The 17,101-nt window shown below is 39.8% G+C and overlaps 1 protein-coding gene across 21 annotated transcripts in view; it reads right to left on the minus strand.

The window, feature by feature from the left end:
• Positions 1-17,101, minus strand: part of Rims1 (regulating synaptic membrane exocytosis 1) — a 483,725-nt gene that overhangs the window by 305,069 nt on the left and 161,555 nt on the right. For 16 of the 21 annotated variants that reach the window (XM_085679438.2, XM_085679423.2, XM_085679426.2 and 13 more), the window contains one exon: positions 4,069-4,137. The exons of the other annotated variants lie outside the window; for them this stretch is intronic. In XM_085679438.2, the coding sequence (XP_085535564.1) occupies positions 4,069-4,137 (69 nt within the window). The remainder of the gene's footprint in view (positions 1-4,068; positions 4,138-17,101) is intronic. 21 annotated transcript variants of the gene reach the window in all.

Genomic DNA, 17,101 nt, shown 5'->3' on the forward strand with positions numbered 1-17,101 from the left:
CTATTCCTTGAAAGTGCAGCCTTTGTAGACTAATCAAGATGAATGAGACTGCTAGAGCGGGTTTTAATCCATAAGGACTTTTAAACTGGGGATAAATATAGCCACAGAAGCAATGCGCTCAGAGAGAAGGTGGTGTGAATGCACACAGGGAGAGCATCTTGTGGAGGCAGAGCTACATCTTCAAGGCAAGGGGCAGGCTAGAAAAGTGATGTGCAAGCATCTCCCTAGAGCCTCCAGTGGAGCAGGATGTGGCTGATGCCTTCATTCCTGACTCCCATCCTGCAGGACAGTGAAGCAATGATTTACTATTGCTTTAGGGCACATAATTTTTGATAATACTTTAAGGTGTCCTCTCCCCCATTTAAAAGATGTATTTTCTTGTTACCTTTCACAGTTCCTTTGCCTTTCCAAAAAACTAATTGTACCTAATCTCCTTTAATTTTTATTTCTCCTTATTCTCCTCTTTTCTTTTTCTTCTGCAATGGGATCTGTCTCTGTAGTTCAAGCTGGCCTTGACCTTGCAATTCCTCTGCTCCCACTGAATTTACCCTAACAATACCATTCACCATGCCTGGATGTGCTTGAACGTTTCAGATTTCTAGATGACGAAAATACATTTTCCCGATAGAGTCTGAGGTCCTTTTAAAGACATAATTAGCACCCTGCTGTTTTTTGTTTTAAATATTATTCTATTACTTTATGTGTTGTCTGCATGTCTGTCTGCACATCACATGCATGCCAGGTGCCCAAAGAGGTCATGAGAGGATATCAGATCCCCTAAGACTGAGTATAAGATAGTTGTAAGTGACTGTGTGAGTTCTCATATTAATTTCTGGATCCTCTGGAAGAGCAGCCAGTGGTCTTAGCTGTCGAGCCATCTCTTTAGCCTTGTTTGTTCTTTTTAATACTTCTGATAATTAGTCTAATATTCTCTGTGGATTTGGAAAAAATAGGGTGGGAGGAAAAGGAGGAAGTAATAAAAACAATAAGGCAAAGACTGCAAAGATACATGTAGTTGTCACATGTAAACAGGCAAATATAAAACAAATCACGATTAAACAGAGAATCCGATACATGGGAAAGTTCAATTTGCTGTTGTGCCATGGGATCAGAATCACCTCACTGTCCCATTTAGTTTTTTAATAAAATGAGGAATGTTATTAAGATATGGATAGAACAAACCAAGACAAACCTTCTTGCATGATTTTAGATGGTTTAAGAGCATACGTTTCAATATTCCTCATTGTAAGCAGCAAGCCCATGCAATAGTCTGTTGAGGGATTTAAAGCAGAGAATCAGAGCGCTACCCCTGCCCTGAGCAAAGCTCATGGACCAGCCGCAGAGACAGCTTCTGCCAACATCGTTCTGCTCAATAACTGTATTCATGCACATTTTAATGAATGTAAGAATGCAATTGTTTTTGCCTTTCAAAAAAAAAAAAGATTCCCTCAAGGGTAAAAAATGACGATGTTACTGTGTTGTAAATCTCTTTGAAAATTACTGGTAATACATTAAAATTTTAAAGGAGAAAAATAGTTTGACTTAAAGTGGATCAATGTATGCACTGAGCCCCTTTGGCGACTTTTCGTTCTGCAGTTTGCAACTCTGTCTGAAATACTGGAACTGATTTACAGAAAAATGAGAGCGGTATATCCAGGAGCGCAGAGCTCCTCCCAGACACAAGTTTGAGAAGAAAGAGAAGAACAGCAAGAACTGGGCCGGAGTCAGAACTGCCTGTCAGGGCACCTGAGCTACTGCTGCCACCCAGGAAGGAGAGCAGTGGCAGTCTCCTAGAGGGCACAAGTCACCAGCCCACATTTGAAAACAGGTCTCGTAGTACTGGGCATCAAACGTCAGGCATTGTGTCTGCTCAGCAACTGTTCTACCAGGGATCTACTCCCACCCGAAGGCCAGAGATTAAATGTAGTATCTGCTAAATAAAAGTACATTTTTTGATTAGTAACCATGAGGAGGGACTGTAGAACTAAAATTTCTGGTAGTGTTCTTGAAGACTTCTGTGACCTGCAACTTTCCAGTTAAGCCGCACATTTAATCCTTTCTTGTTTGTTTGCTTGTTTGTTTGTTTTTCAAGACAGGGTTTCTCTGTAGTTTTGGATCCTGTCCTGAAACTAGCTCTTGTATACCAGGCTGGCCTTGAACTCATAGAGATACACCCGTCTCTGCCTCCTGAATGTTGAGATTAAAAGCATGTGCCACCACTACCTGGCTGGGCAAGAACTGTTCTTTAAGTTTGTACATGATACCTTTAAGATATTGATAAAAGTAAAACACAGGTATTTCATTGTGGGGTGTTTCATGTTTGGTTTTTGATCTTTTTTTTTTTTTCAATTCTAAGCACTAAGACCTCTTAAGAACTAAAAACAAGAAGGGAGGTCAAATATTAGATTATACAAATTGCTCTAGGATTCTAAATAATTATGCACTTCCCAAGAGCCAGATTTCAAATAAATCTGCCATGTGCTTAACTAAAGTAAAAATATAAATACCAACATCTGTATACCCCAGGAGATGTTCATTACACCATGTATTTTAGAACAAGGAAGAAAAATTTATCATTCAATAAAGAATTACTTACTGGCTAATAGTTCTATAGAATTGTGTCAAGAACATTGGGGATTCAAAGTAAACCGCTCTCAGATATCCCGGAGGTAGAATAATCTTTGCTCGCATGCCATTTCAATATCATGCAATACATATCTGGAAATTTGAAAACTGGAGTGTTTTCAGAAGTGAGAAGAATCATTCATTACTCATTACTAACTTTGCCATTCAGAGGAGATATAATTGACCAACACATCAAACTAAAAAAGGGGAAACAGAATCTACACATGAACACAGCAGAAATTTGAGGGAAAAAAAAAACAGAAAGCAAAGATCTGTAAAAGCACACAGCAATCCACTAATAAACAGCCCCACTTGTCTAAAATAGTGATACCCAATGGGATAAACTAAAGTAAAGCAAAACCCAGGTAGCAGCCAGCATGAGGAGGCCATAAAGACCAGGTCAAGGCCTTGTAGGCACTAGGGAAGGTTCAGGGATGCTGGCTGCCAAAATCCTCCACACTTCCAGGCACAGACTGAATTTGGCGGTAGAGTATAAGTTGCACTGAGTGGCATCTAGACTATGAACCACAAACTCAGGGCCCAGAAAACTGCAAAATGGAGTCTTGTTGGAGGCCAAAGAACAAAGAAACGTGTTCTAGCAGCAAAGGTTGGGTCCCAAATTAGAGGCACAAGTTTACCCAAAAGGATCATCTTATTGACGGCCTCACTGAGCAGGCTGCATGTTTTCAACAAGATCACCATTAATAATACTGGAGGATTCTGGAGACAAATTAATAAAGCTTTGAACTGGACAGTGACATGTTTATCTGTTTTCCCCCTGCTAAATCAATGTTAGCTTTTAATATATTATATTTAACAATTCTGAACCAATATGATTCAGAAGTGTTTTAAATACACAGTAGAAACATGCCACACTTGGAGAGAATTATGAAAATATATATATTCTGTATGAAAATCTACTAATGGAACCATGTCACGGGTATCTGCCATGTATATACCACACAGCTACCCAGAGGTATCCATACACTTAAAATAAGAACTATTAAGTTAAGAAAACAGTGAGGGTAGGAAGCCCATTCGGAATTAGGGTTCCTTTTGCCGTCACCATTATCATACTTAAATGGGTAATAAAATTAATAGCTCAATTTTAATCCTTTAAACTCTCCAGAGGCTGTCCCCCCCTTCTAGTCAGTTTTAATTATGTAAATATCTCAGGTCACATGACAGAGATAGGGAGGGCAAGCAGAGCTGCTTTAATAAGTATTTTCTGGTCAAAGTGTGATGTTTCAATATAGCCTATGAAACAAAACAGACTTCCAGAATTTCTGTTTTAGTAATCACTGTGTATTTACAAGACTGAGGAGGCTTTTGAACGATACAGGACGCACGGGACTCCTCTGAATGGACAATCATTCAGGAGGCCTTTTGCAGGGCACAAACAGAACTTTAAAAGCAGACCAAAGCAGGAAGGAGAGGAAATACCAGTTTCTTTCTGGGCCTCCCTCTTCGCTGCTTGGCTTTCTGGGAACACAGACACATCTGAAAATGTTCCTGCAAGGCAAGGGAGAAGAAGACAGACTCAGTCAGCTGGAGATAACCAGGGGCTCAGCAAACTGCCAAATCTGAGCAGGGCTTTAAGATGGCTCAACTCTGTTCAGCAAAGCAGGTAAGCAAGACACTTGTCACCTTCTGCATTTCCCATCTGTGATCTCTGAGTCCCTTGTGGAATTTTATTTAAATAATTAAGGTAAGGACCAACTCTGAGAAGATCATTGTAACAGCCAGGCTTTGCTGAATCTTTCTTAGGCAGGACTGGGAATTCCAAAAGTGAGGAGCAGGATATTTCCAAAGAAGTAATGGAGAGAAAGACCAGTTTCAGGAATCATGCTCTGAAATCTTTCTGTATAAATTCTATAAAATCAAAGCTTAATTGTATTTTTGGTTTCTTATTTGTTTACTTATTTTCAAGACAGTTACTCATTATGAAGCCTAGACTGGGTTAGAACTCACTATATACCCCAAACCAGCCTCAGGTTTATGGTAATCCTCCTGCCTCAGCCTCCTATAGGCTATAGGATTACAGGTGAGTCACCATGAGCAGTTTGGCAGTTGCTTGTTTTAAGAGAACCAGGCATTTTCCCTATAACTTAATATTTAGTATAACAGGAATCTAGAAAGCTTCCATGAGAAACAAGTTTGCAAGAAATGCTACTGTATTTTCTTCAGTGCAGGGTAAGTGCAGTCAATTCTGCACAGGCTGTGAAGATACAAGTGTGGACTTCTACAGTTGGAACAGTCCCCCTTGAGACTGTCACCTGCAAAGACTAACTACTCATACCTGTGCTCCGGCTCCTAATTTGTAAGAAAAGTCTGTGTTACTTTTGGTTTTTCATTATTGATAGTTTCCTTTTTAAAAATATAGATACCCATTTGCCCAATAAATTACATAACCTTGGAACCTTTAATCTTTACTAGATAGGTTATCTCTGTAATAGTTACATACAGGTCAAAGAATCTGAAAACACATAGAATCTGTAAAAGATTTTTTGACTGTGTATTGATAGAAAAAAATAAAAGCAAAAAATAAGCAAGCAAAATACTTAACATTCACACGAACTAGGGTTGCAAGCCCTCTGAATTTTTCAATTCTCACATTTCCCCTCTAAAATGTGATGGTTGGATTTAATACTCATTGAAACAGTTTCTATTCATTATTTCTTAACTCCATTTACAGAAAGTAGTAAAAGTATTCACGTTTATATGTACTGCCATCCAATCTGACATTCAACTACAACTTTTTGTAGGTCTTAATACATTTCCGGATCAGAGGAGGGAGGGGTTGGAGAGAGTAACAAGACATGAAAACTGCCAAAATCCTTCTGAATATTGATGAAATCAAGAGTTATAATGAAAAATAGAAACTAAATTATTTTTAAAATGATACATTTGATAGGAAAATATTTTATGTAGATGGATTAAAATTTATTATAAAATACTAAATAAATACTAAAATAAATAATACTAAAAATAATAAATTAAACAAAATACTTAATAAATAGCTGGATGAAGGTCTTGGCAGATAAAAACACTTGTCACTTAAACTGGACCAGGCTGAATCCCTGATAGCAAGATGATGTGGTCCTCGCCTGTAATTCCAGCACTCCTGTGGTGAAGTAGGATGTGCTGTCAGGAGTGTCTCTAACAGGAAGCGCATGGTTTAGCTTGTATGAACTAGGATGCCATATGACAACAGAAACAGCAAGAGGGATACAGTCTCAACAAGGTGGATGGCAAAGACTAATTACCAAATTCAAACATGCAACTATAACACACACACAGGCACACACAAACACACAGATGAAATGAACCCCATTTGAAAGCATTAACTGCTTACTTCCCATAATGCCATAATGCTTAATTAATGGTCAACTTGCTTAGTATAGAATCACCTGGGCGAAGAGTTTCAATGAAAAGTCTGTCTATGACAGGTGGGAAGGCCTGAGGGTGTCCATCTTGATTACATTGATTGATGGATGAGGGATATCTCAGCCTAGCAAGAGTGACATCATTTCATGGACTGGATGGGCCCTGGACATGATGAGGAGCTAGCTGAGTCCTGGAAAGCATGCACCTGTGGCTTTTTTCTGCCTGCAGATGTAATATATCTTTCTACCTCCTCTGGCTGTATCTTACCGGAAGTGAGGACAGTAACTTGGAATTCTGAGCTAGAATAAGCTCCTCCCCTAAGGTGCCTTCATGGGGAGTTCTGTCACAGCACCTAGAAAGGAACTGCCTTCATGCCTTTACCAGCAAAACCAAGCCACCCTGAGAGACTCCAAAACACTCTGAATAATGTCAAGGCTTCATTGCTCACTGTAATCTTCACTCTTTCCCAGATTGACTTGTGAAGAAAGAATCAAATCTGTGTCCATAAAATTCTATAGAAACTGATTTTTGGGGTCATTCATAAAAAGTAATAGTTCTCCAGAACAATCAAGGATCTATTAATCTGGTTTTCTTTTTCTCCTCTCTCCTCCCTGCTACCCATGTACTTTTATCTACCTCCCTCCCTCCTTCCCTCCCTCCCTCCCTTATGTCCTCCCTCCTCTTCTTCCCTTCTTTCATTATTAACTGGGTCTCACTCTGTACCCTAGTCTATAGGATCGCCTGTTGCTGAACATTTACTATCCATTTTCCTGCCTAAACACCCCAAATCCTAGGATTAAAATATGAAAGCCACTGTGCCTGGTGGATGTATCTTTGCGGGTTTGGTTTTTGGTTGAGAATTACAGGAGTACAAAAGGAAACTAAACTGGTCGTACAGATATACCCTCTAGATTTTCATACTGGAGACGACGGCAGCACAAAGATGTCTGTATGAACTACAGTATATACATGTGCTCATGAAATATGAGGAGGAAAAGAACAAAGTGAATAGGGGACAATATAGAGACAGGAGTCAGACCTATGTTAAGGTTGGCTAGGATTCAGGTTAGGTTCAGAACAAACCCGGCATAGGTATTTGCTTCTATCTGAAGAATTTTCTTTACTCCACTTTCAGACATGCACACAAACAAGTCTTCCTGCTTGCCACACTGCAGGTGGACGCAAATAACCTGTTAGGTTAACACACTGGTCCAGCGGTGTAGACCTGTTGTAGTTGACCTGGAATCTCACTCTGAAAACTGCCCTAGGGTGAAAACATGGCTCAGTGGGTCAATTGTTTGCAGTGCAAACATGAACACCTGATTCCAAAGGCCCAGGACTTACGTAAAATCAAGGACACTGGTATGAGTTGGCAGTGAGATCTGAGGCAGAGACAGGAGAGATCTCTAGATGTCACAGGTCAGCTAGTCAGCCTAAGCAGCAGTGAACAAGAGAAAGATATGGTCCCAAACAAGCCTGAAGGCAGGATCCACACTCGACTGTCTTCTGATCTCCACGCACATACAGTGGCATGTGCGTGCCTACCCTCCCCTGACCTACACAGATACACTGAACATTCATCCCTACATCAGTCTCTTCAAGGCTGAGGAGATACCACAGAAGGAAGACCGTAAGAACTAAGAAAGGGGCAGAGAGTTGTAGATGAAATGTTGTGTTCTGGCCTAATAGAACCGTTGCTGGCTTTAATCATCAGCTGCCGTGATTAGCTGAAGGGACACATTAACTTATATCACAAAAAATGAAAGAAGTCCCAAATCCTTTCCATCTCCAAAGAGACTGTTAATGGGCACCAGGAGTGAAGCCTGCAGACAAAGGCTGCTAGGAGGAGTTCACTAGCCAAACTCTCCATCAAAGAGGCTGTGGGAAGTGTTCTCTCAGTGGTGTAGGTAGCCATAGGTTTCCCATGCTCCTGTGCGCAATCCTTCACACAACTCCTGTAAGTAACCCCGATTGTATTCACTGTTACACAAAACTAGACTTGACTGGAATTATCTATTTTCTTCAGTTATTGTTGCCAAACTGTGGTAATACTGGTGTGCTCTTTTCCACTGTGTAGGGTTTATTATTATTGTTATTATTTTGTTTTGTATGTTATCTTGAGACAGGGTCTTGTGTGTGTGTGTGTGTGTGTGTGTGTGTGTATATATATATATATATATATATATATATATATATATATATATATATATATCCCTGGCCTCTCTGGAATTTCCTATATAAAACAACCTTGCCTCAAATTTGATGATTCTCTTATCTCTGTCCCCTGAATGCTGGGATTATAGATGTTTTCCAATCATGTGCACATGTGCGCTCTCTCTCTCTCTCTCTCTCTCTCTCTCTCTCTCTCTCTCTCTCTCCCATTTAGAAATCTTGAAAAGAATGCTTGTTTCATTTGACATTATAGTTGATTGTATTTTAGATTATTTCAAGGATAAAACTTCTGAACATTTTAGTGCATAGGTTGCAGTTCTAAGGGTTTTAACTACCTGGGAACGTGGAATTACAGGGCAATGAACATAATTCTAAGGGCTTTTATGAAAACTATTGTACGTTGGAAGTTCCACACAACATGCTGGCATTTGACATTTTGCACGATATCACCACTATTTTATAATCTTTTATTGGCCCTCTACCAGATAGAATGACTTGAACTTGCTTTTTCTGTTGCCAAGATTAGTATCTCTTTCAAGTAGATCCATGGGCGTTTTTGTTGTATAATTAATACATGATATGGGAATTCAAGCAATTTTGACATCTTAAAATTCAACTAGTGCACCTCTATCCTACCAACAAAAAGCTTTGCATTCTGGGAGATTTATCACGGCCTGTGAAAGAATATAAATTTATCCATTTATTCATACCTGTGTTGAATGTACTCTAATACACCAGCATTAGCTAAAACTCTCTCTGACCCTCTACTGTACTAGATAGAATAATCAGCTCCGTGGGCACTAACTTATAAACTGAACCAATTTTTGGTTAATTGGTTCACAGGGCAGAGTTGATAAAGATGATTATATTTATCAATAAACTTTTTATTTAAACTTGGACGCTTAACATCTCTAGGGTAAGCGTCCACCTCTGTTTTACAGCAGGTGAGAAACATCAGTATGACTCACAGCACTGCAAACTTCAGCTCCACCCTGCAAAAGGATTTTTCTCAGGCTTATTCTGAAAGGTCCATAGCCTAAGATCTTAGGATCCTGCTTCCACAAATCATAGCTGGGCATCTCAGTTTACTTGCCTTAAAATCCACAAATCAGTATAGGAGTATAGGGCATCTTATCTTACCAGGCCTAAGAGGCGGGGTTGAGAGGACAGTCTCTGCCACCAGCCAGTCCAAATTTAAATTTAGGCTCTGCCACATACTACCGACTAACCTCTGACACGCGTCTTAATTTTCCTTGGGCTCTGTTTCAAAGGCGTTATAACGGGACCTCCAAACACAGACTATACATCATCACTGCTGGGAAAGCAATGTGTCGTTCTTCATTCTTTCCTCATTCTTGAACACACTACAAGGATATTGCCTTGAGTAAAGAAACTGAAACATGCAAGGCCAAGGGTAAAGCAGATACTATTTCTCCTATAAAAAATAAAGAAGCCAGATCTGTTTTGGCCTTTGTCATAGTAAAGTAATGAAGAGGGAGGAGGGGTCCAGAAGGAAGGGACAGACTTCCAGAGGAAGTGGGGATGTCCAAGGGATTGTTCTCAGACTCCCTTTCCTTATTATAAGTAGGATCTGAGCCATACTAGATTCCTGTAACCCCAGTACTTAGGAAGCTATGCATAAGAGAGTTCGAGGCCAACCTGGTCTACATAGCTAAACCTCATCCCCAATGAAGAGGAAGACCTAATACCATTATCACTAGGTAAATAGACAGTAAAAAGTGTTGACAGGCTGTATTCCAGTGGTTGAGAAGAAGATGAATGTTTCACAGCAGAGCACTTTGAAAATGTCACGATCCCTAGGATCTCCTATGAAGCTGCTATCAAAGTCCTATGAGAAAATAGTTCTCTTTCCCCACCCACAGAGAGAGCTGAAGGGTGCTCATTGTGGGACAGAGAAAGAAGGAGGAATCCCCAAAGCAGGCAGCCATACTCTGGATGTCGCAACAAGACTCTTCTCTTTCCTACCCTGGGGCTCAGTACTAGAGTGATAACATAATATAGATGTAGCCAAGAGTGAGCAGACGGTGAATCAACCATAAAGCCCACACTCTAGGCAGTGGGTCTAGACCATGGGTGTCCTACACTAGGGATACAGGTCAACAGCAAAAAGCCAAGAAGCTGGAGCCAAATGTTACACTAAACATTGAAAGATACATACAGGTTGAACACTAGTCTTCTCTCTCTCTCTTTTTATTGTTTCATTTTGAGATCAACTATATTTCTCCCCTTCCTTTCTTTCTCCAAGCCCTCCCATATGCCCCTCCCTGCTCTGATTCATATGCATGGCCTCTTCTTCCATTAATTGTTATTACATGCATGTATGTATATTTATGTGCATATATTCCTAAACATAAACTTCTAAGTCTATATAATGTTATTTGTATGCATGTTTTCAGGGCTTCCCATGAGGCGCTGGAATTGGTTTGCTCTTCTCTGGGGAGGACCGAATTTCTGACCCCCAGCTTTTGGCAGTCGCCTATAGTTCTCTGTGTAGGGTTGAGGTCGCTTGAGCTTTTCTCCCATCCACTCTGGAAGGCCTACTGGTGTCATCCTTGTTCAGCTCACATTTGGGCTATCTCAGAAATGAATGGAGCAGAAAAGTGGAATTTGAACAGGGAACACAACCAGAGAGATGAACTCATAGCTGCAGGGTTCACCAATCTCAAGAAGGGAGCTTTGACATGAAACAGAAGAATAACGTGAATTTTCACCCTTCTGACTTGAAACTTCTCAATCAAAACAGATTCTTTTTTTTATTCATTTATTATGCATGCAATATTTGCCTACATGTGTGCCTGCAGGCCAGAGAGGGCACCAGATCTCATTACAGATGGTTGTGAGCCACCATATGGTTGCTGGGAATTGAACTCAAGACCTTTGAAAGAGCAGGCAATGCTCTTAACCACTGAGCCATCTCTCCAGCCCCCTCTAAACAGATTTTTAACAAAAGAGAAAAACAGTGAACAAAGGGAGGAAGGGAGGGAGGGGAAAAAAAGAAAACTATAGGTCTACCACAGCCGTTACTTACACAAAGCTGTACTCCAGACATCCCTGGGAAAAACAATAGGAATATTGTAACATCTTGATCAGCAACTTTTCCTTTAATACACTCATTGGTTCTTTTCCCAGATGACTGTCTAAGTTCACAGGATTTTCCTTAGCTTTTGTGAGCATGCCTTCAGCGTGGACACCTTACGTAGGTGGGTAGGAAGGCTCAAATGAGCAAGGTAACAGACGCAAGACCGGCACATGCTTACTCAGGATGCACGGAGCCTAGCTGAACATCCCCAGCAGGAAGTAAGCACTTTCTTTAAAAATGGGACTGGAGGAGTAGAACAAAGTGCTGCAAATAGACAGCCAGGATCAATAAGGATAGTCCTGACAAATTATGACTTCATATATTCGATGTCCTTAATTATCCTTTAGTATTCCTTTTAAAACTTTCTATTTCTCCCCTCCCCCCTCAAAAAAAAAGGCTATACTTTTTAGCAAACATCACACCGAAAAGTATTTTGGCCTTAGGAGTAGAGTATAAACATATTCCCTTTTGTAGAGTTCGTCAACTCTATTCTATTCCCCAGTATTACGTAAACTTGAACAATTTGGGAGACCCCGTTCTTCGTTGGTTAACTTTGCACAGCTGTACTTGTATCCATAAAGACTCATACCCTCCGACTTCCTGATGCTACTAGAATGGCCAATGGCTTGCTGTTGTTAAACTGTACTACATTCAAATGAATTATAATTAGATGCTGCGGTAGTCATTCCTCTGTAATAAAGTCATTTCTGCCCTTACATTAAACCATCAGAGGTGGTCCATTCCCAGACATAGGCTCTGAAATTGTGAGGCTGATTCCTATCTGGTTAATAAACATTTGATAAATCAATCATTCTCTCTCTTACTCTCTCCCTTTCCCCTCCCCCATCAGATTCTTTTGTGTGTGTGTGTGTGTGTGTGTGTGTGTGTGTGTGTGTGTTTCTTATGCAATTTTGGCTACTGGTACTCACATACTCTTGTTTCCTAAATACTTTATCTTAATTCTGGATCCTGTGTCCAAGGTGTGTTTGCTGGCACCACATCCTCTCCATGTGTAGGCCTGGTGTAGGTACAGGCATAGGTCTTTTGGAGGCTCAGCATTTGCTTCTAGCACATCCTGCATCCTCTGCAGAGGCTGCAGCCAACCCTACTCTCCCTTACAGTCCATGCTCACTTTTTGCTGTTAATGCTTTTTGTGATGTATCTAGGGCACTTGATGTACGTGTGGCACACAATCCACAGTAAACATGTGGAGGTCAGAGGATCCCTTTGTGGAGGTTTACTTTCCTTCCATCTTTAAGTGGGTTCCAGAGCCTGAAGTTACATCACCGGGCTTAAAAATGCATTACTACTCATTGACCTCCTGTTGGGTCACTCCCTTTTCATCGCAGCTACACACTTTCTTTCTTGGTTCACTGGCTAATATGATATGACAGCCACGGTAAGCGCAGCATGAGGCTAGCGGGTCAAAGTGTTTATGGCATTCCAGTCACTGCTTCCTTGAATATTTTCATCCCAGTAAAAAAATCAGACTGCTTAATCTTATCCATGACTAATAAACTTGCTGTTCTCCCACTATTTCTCATAAATAATATTTAGAAGGTATTTAAAATAACTTTGCTACGCTAATATCATTTTCATTAGCATTCTTATATTTAGTGCCATTTCCCAGCAGAGTACTGATACACTGTATCTCCTCAGCCCCGTTCCTTCTTCACCATACTATCTAGACTCTGGGAAAGTATGCCTTGCTCTTTTGTTTTTGTTTTCCTCAGCTATATATACACATTTTTTTCTGTTTTGTGTTCTGAATTCTATGAACATGGACAAATAAAATCTATCATCTAACTCTTGGGAGATCAACACTTAGACTGCATCTTGCCAGAAGTCCCCGATAAATAGAAAAGGCATTACTGTCAACTTTAAGGAACAATATGCTGCAGTCTCAGGGCCCCGGAGAATGTCATAGCATTAGGGCAAATAGGAACAAGTCTGGGTTGGTTAAGCCCAGCAAAGGCAAAGCCCTGAGAGGAGAGATTCCATTCTGTCACAGATGTGGTTGGGTATATGAAAATCTCTAGCTGAGAAATCCTTTCTTTTTAGATGTAAGCACTCCTCAAACACTGATCTAGGCCTGCATATTTACAGAGTCAAATGAAGATGATGTGTTTGTGTGTGCATGCGTGTGCATATGTGCAAGTGTGTACACATGTAGAGGCCAGAGGGTAATTGCAAATATATGGGGATCATTGTGAGCTATTATCTTGGATTTTTAAAAATATATTAATATTTGAAAAAATATATATGTATTTGTATATGTGTGAGTGTGTGAGGACATATGTACAGTACTTCTAGGGACCAGAACAAAGCATCAGAATCCCTGAAGCTGGAGCTATAAGGGGTTGATTTAGGTGCTGGGTTCCAAATTCCCCTTGTCAACAAAAGCTTTCTTACTTATTGAACTATCTCTCCATTACCCGTCCTTCTTTGTAAGAAAGGCTCTCTCATTGGTCAGAAGTTTATCAAGGAAAATTGACTAACTAGTATGTGAACTCAGGCTCCTCTGTCCCCTCCTCCACAGTATTTGATTTACGTGTGCATTCCCATGCCTGGCTATTTAACATGGACTCTGTAGATCAAACCAAGGTCCTCATGCATTGAACCATCTGGTTATCTCCCCAACCCCAAAGACACTCTCAGTATCCATATGGAGCCACTGGCATCCATCACTAAAATATTGTCATACCTAAGACACAACACGCATTTGCACCATGGAGGACAGATTGTCACAGAATTTAGGTTTCTGATTATCAAGTTTCAAACAAACTGTGAAACTGAAAATTCCACGGTTAGCTATAGATTTAATTGGAAATTGATGAGTCTCACAATGGCCCTTCTCAGAAATAACACTCTAGTAAGTGCTTATGTCTGATGAGCCAATTCATAGACTCTTGGAACTCAATGGGAAGCACAAAGCGAATATCAATTTCTGCAATTAGGGGATCAAGTGAAAAAAAACAACAACAAGAATGGCTAAAATTGTAGACCTGCATTGCTTTTAAGAACTATGTTTTATGTAGTCCAGTGTAAATAATAAAACATTACATTTGGGTTTATACATATTTTTTTGTTAATTGCATATAACAGTCTTCCTGTAGTGATTAGGAATATTTGAGAGAATTATTCAATAATTCTTTTCTTTCTTGAGTTTTATGACTTCAACATTGATATCCTAAAATAAAGCTGAAGGCACTCTTCTGAGTGATGTGTTTGCATTATTCTGGCTTTTAAAAAAATTGTGGGCTCAAGTCATTAAAAGCAGCAGAGTACCAGAGCATAGAAAACACAAACATAATAACAGAAATCATTAGAATTGTCAGAAATATATGTTATATGATTCACTGGCCTGAAACAAACATTAAGGCATATTTTCATGTTTATGAATGTTCCACCTACATGTATCTCTCTCTGCTCTCCTTCAACCCTGGTTCATTTATATTCATAGTAGAGATGCAACAAGCACAGAGTAGCCCTTTCCAGACATATTTTACAGATATGCAGATATACAACCTGAAATGAGTTTAATAGCCTCCTGAACTGTCTCAGAGGTCCAAAAACTTCCTGAGAGTTCAAAAGAAACACAGGAACATCGACTCAGTCTTTACTGCTCCATGTATTTAACCTCTTATCTGTGAACCAAATATTTTACTCCTTATTCGTGTAATCGGTATTAGTTTTGTTTTGCTTTTTGAGACAAGGTCTGGTGTATCCCGAACTGAGCCCATACCTGCTGAAGGAGCCCAGACCTGCTATGCAGCTGCATAAAAACATGAGTTCCTGCGCCTGCTCCCTCTGCCTCCCATGGTCCTGGATTAAGGGTGTGGCACCCTGCATGGTGTATAAGTGATAATTTTTAAGAAAACATGTTCTTAGTTCTCTTTCAAAATGATCTCTAAACCACTCAGGAGAGTGACATAAATGTCCTCTTTGTGGCTGAACCTCCAAAGACACTGGTTCCCTAAAGTTTCATCAGTTATGCGTTTCTGCCGTAACTGTTCTTCCACTGCAAAAAGAGTCTTTTCAGATGAAGTTCGAGAGCTGTCTTAATCTATGGTTATATAAATAAAAAAGTTAGAAGACGGCTTGGTATTCTGTCAGCTTAGCCAAATAGGTGGGGAAGGTTCACCCTTTGGGATCAAGGATCTCTGCAATCAGAGCCAGAGGTCCAGGGAGGACGGGAGAAACAGTGTCTTCCGGACATGACAGTATGGCTATACTCGCAGCATTGTGCAGTTGCATGTGTAAGAGATGTAGAAAACCAATAGCCATCCTAGCTTCGGAAGTGGGGTTAATGAGTCTCCATCCCTGAGGGACATGTAAAGGCTGATGGATGCTAGGGAGAGAGAGAGTCAGTTTTCATTAAGAATGTGGGCTCTGGCAGTCCAACCACAGGCTCCAGTGGATAGCCTCACACCCACTGAGTCTGTACAAATGGGCTGTGTGAATTATAGAAGAACAAAAAAAAAATCCCATAAAAATTGGAGGAAGTGAGGAGGTAGAGTGTGATCTGGGAGAGAGGTAGGTGTGCCTTATGGCCAAAATACACTATATATATATATATATATATATATATATATATATATATATATATATGAAGTTCTTAAAGACTTAACAATAATTGTTTTCTTTAAAAAATTTGCTTTAAAATAGTCCAAAGAAATACACACTATACAGGAAATTTTCTTTTACTTGATCATCAATAAGTATATTTGCAAAATAACAAATGTACCTAGAGCCTTCACAGCTATGAACAAGTAATCATGGTACTAGAAGGGCTCCTGCATGCTAGCAAAGGAGAAAGGAAAACACCAACCCACCTACAACCTCTTTGGTCTATCAATTTGACCTTCCTGCAAGATACAGTGGTGCAATAGTGGCACAGATTGTGGAAGCAACCAATCAATGTCTGATTTGAGTTAAGGCCCACGCCATGGGATAGAGTTATACACCATGCTGCTAGGTGGTCAAGAAAGAGACTAGAGAGATCAGAGACCTGGGAGGAAACAAATACTATTGTTCTGCTACAGGAAAGCAGCAATAAAATGACTCCCAATAACATTCTGCAATACTCAATAGACTCAGGCCTTGTTCAGACAGCACCAGAGAAGTTTTCTCCAGCAGTAGATGAAAACAAATACAAAAACCCACAGCCAGACAGTACTCAGAGGGAACAAAACAAACAACTTTTAAGGGTAGATCTGACACCCTGCAGAAGATGACTAACACAAAGGAACTAACCGGCATCTCTGTTTCATATTGTGATGTCAGAACATTTATTTTGAACCTTACAAGACGTTTGGGTACATATTATTGCTTCAAGTTTCGAATTTTTAATGTGATTTCTCTGTGTGTGAATGTGTGTTGTCTCTGTGTCTATATGAGTTTCTTCTGCTTTTCCCTTGTTTTTTTTATTATTTGGTTGTTTCTGTCATATATTGACTTGTTTTTTATTTTGTCTTATTTTATTTTTATCTCTTAGATGCCTATTTGTTTTTTTCTGTTGTTTTTTTTTTTTTTTGAGAGAAAGAGCACGGATCCAGATGGGAATGGAGGTAGGAAGGAACTGGAATGCATAGAGGAAGGGGAAACCATAATCAGAATATATTCTATGAAAAAAAACCACTTTCTGCAGAAGAAAAAATAGAAAAAACACCAAGATTAAATGAAAACATTAAATCATTTTTTCTTTTTTTCATTGATCCAATTTGCTTGATAAAAATTTCAAGTAAATTGCGTTCTGAGTATTCTCACCACACTCTCTCATCTTGCTCTTAATCTTGCTTATCTTTAGAAAAAAAA

Source organism: Myodes glareolus, chromosome 18 (assembly GCF_982192425.1).
Source record: "Myodes glareolus chromosome 18, mMyoGla1.1, whole genome shotgun sequence".
NCBI lineage: Eukaryota > Metazoa > Chordata > Mammalia > Rodentia > Cricetidae > Myodes > Myodes glareolus.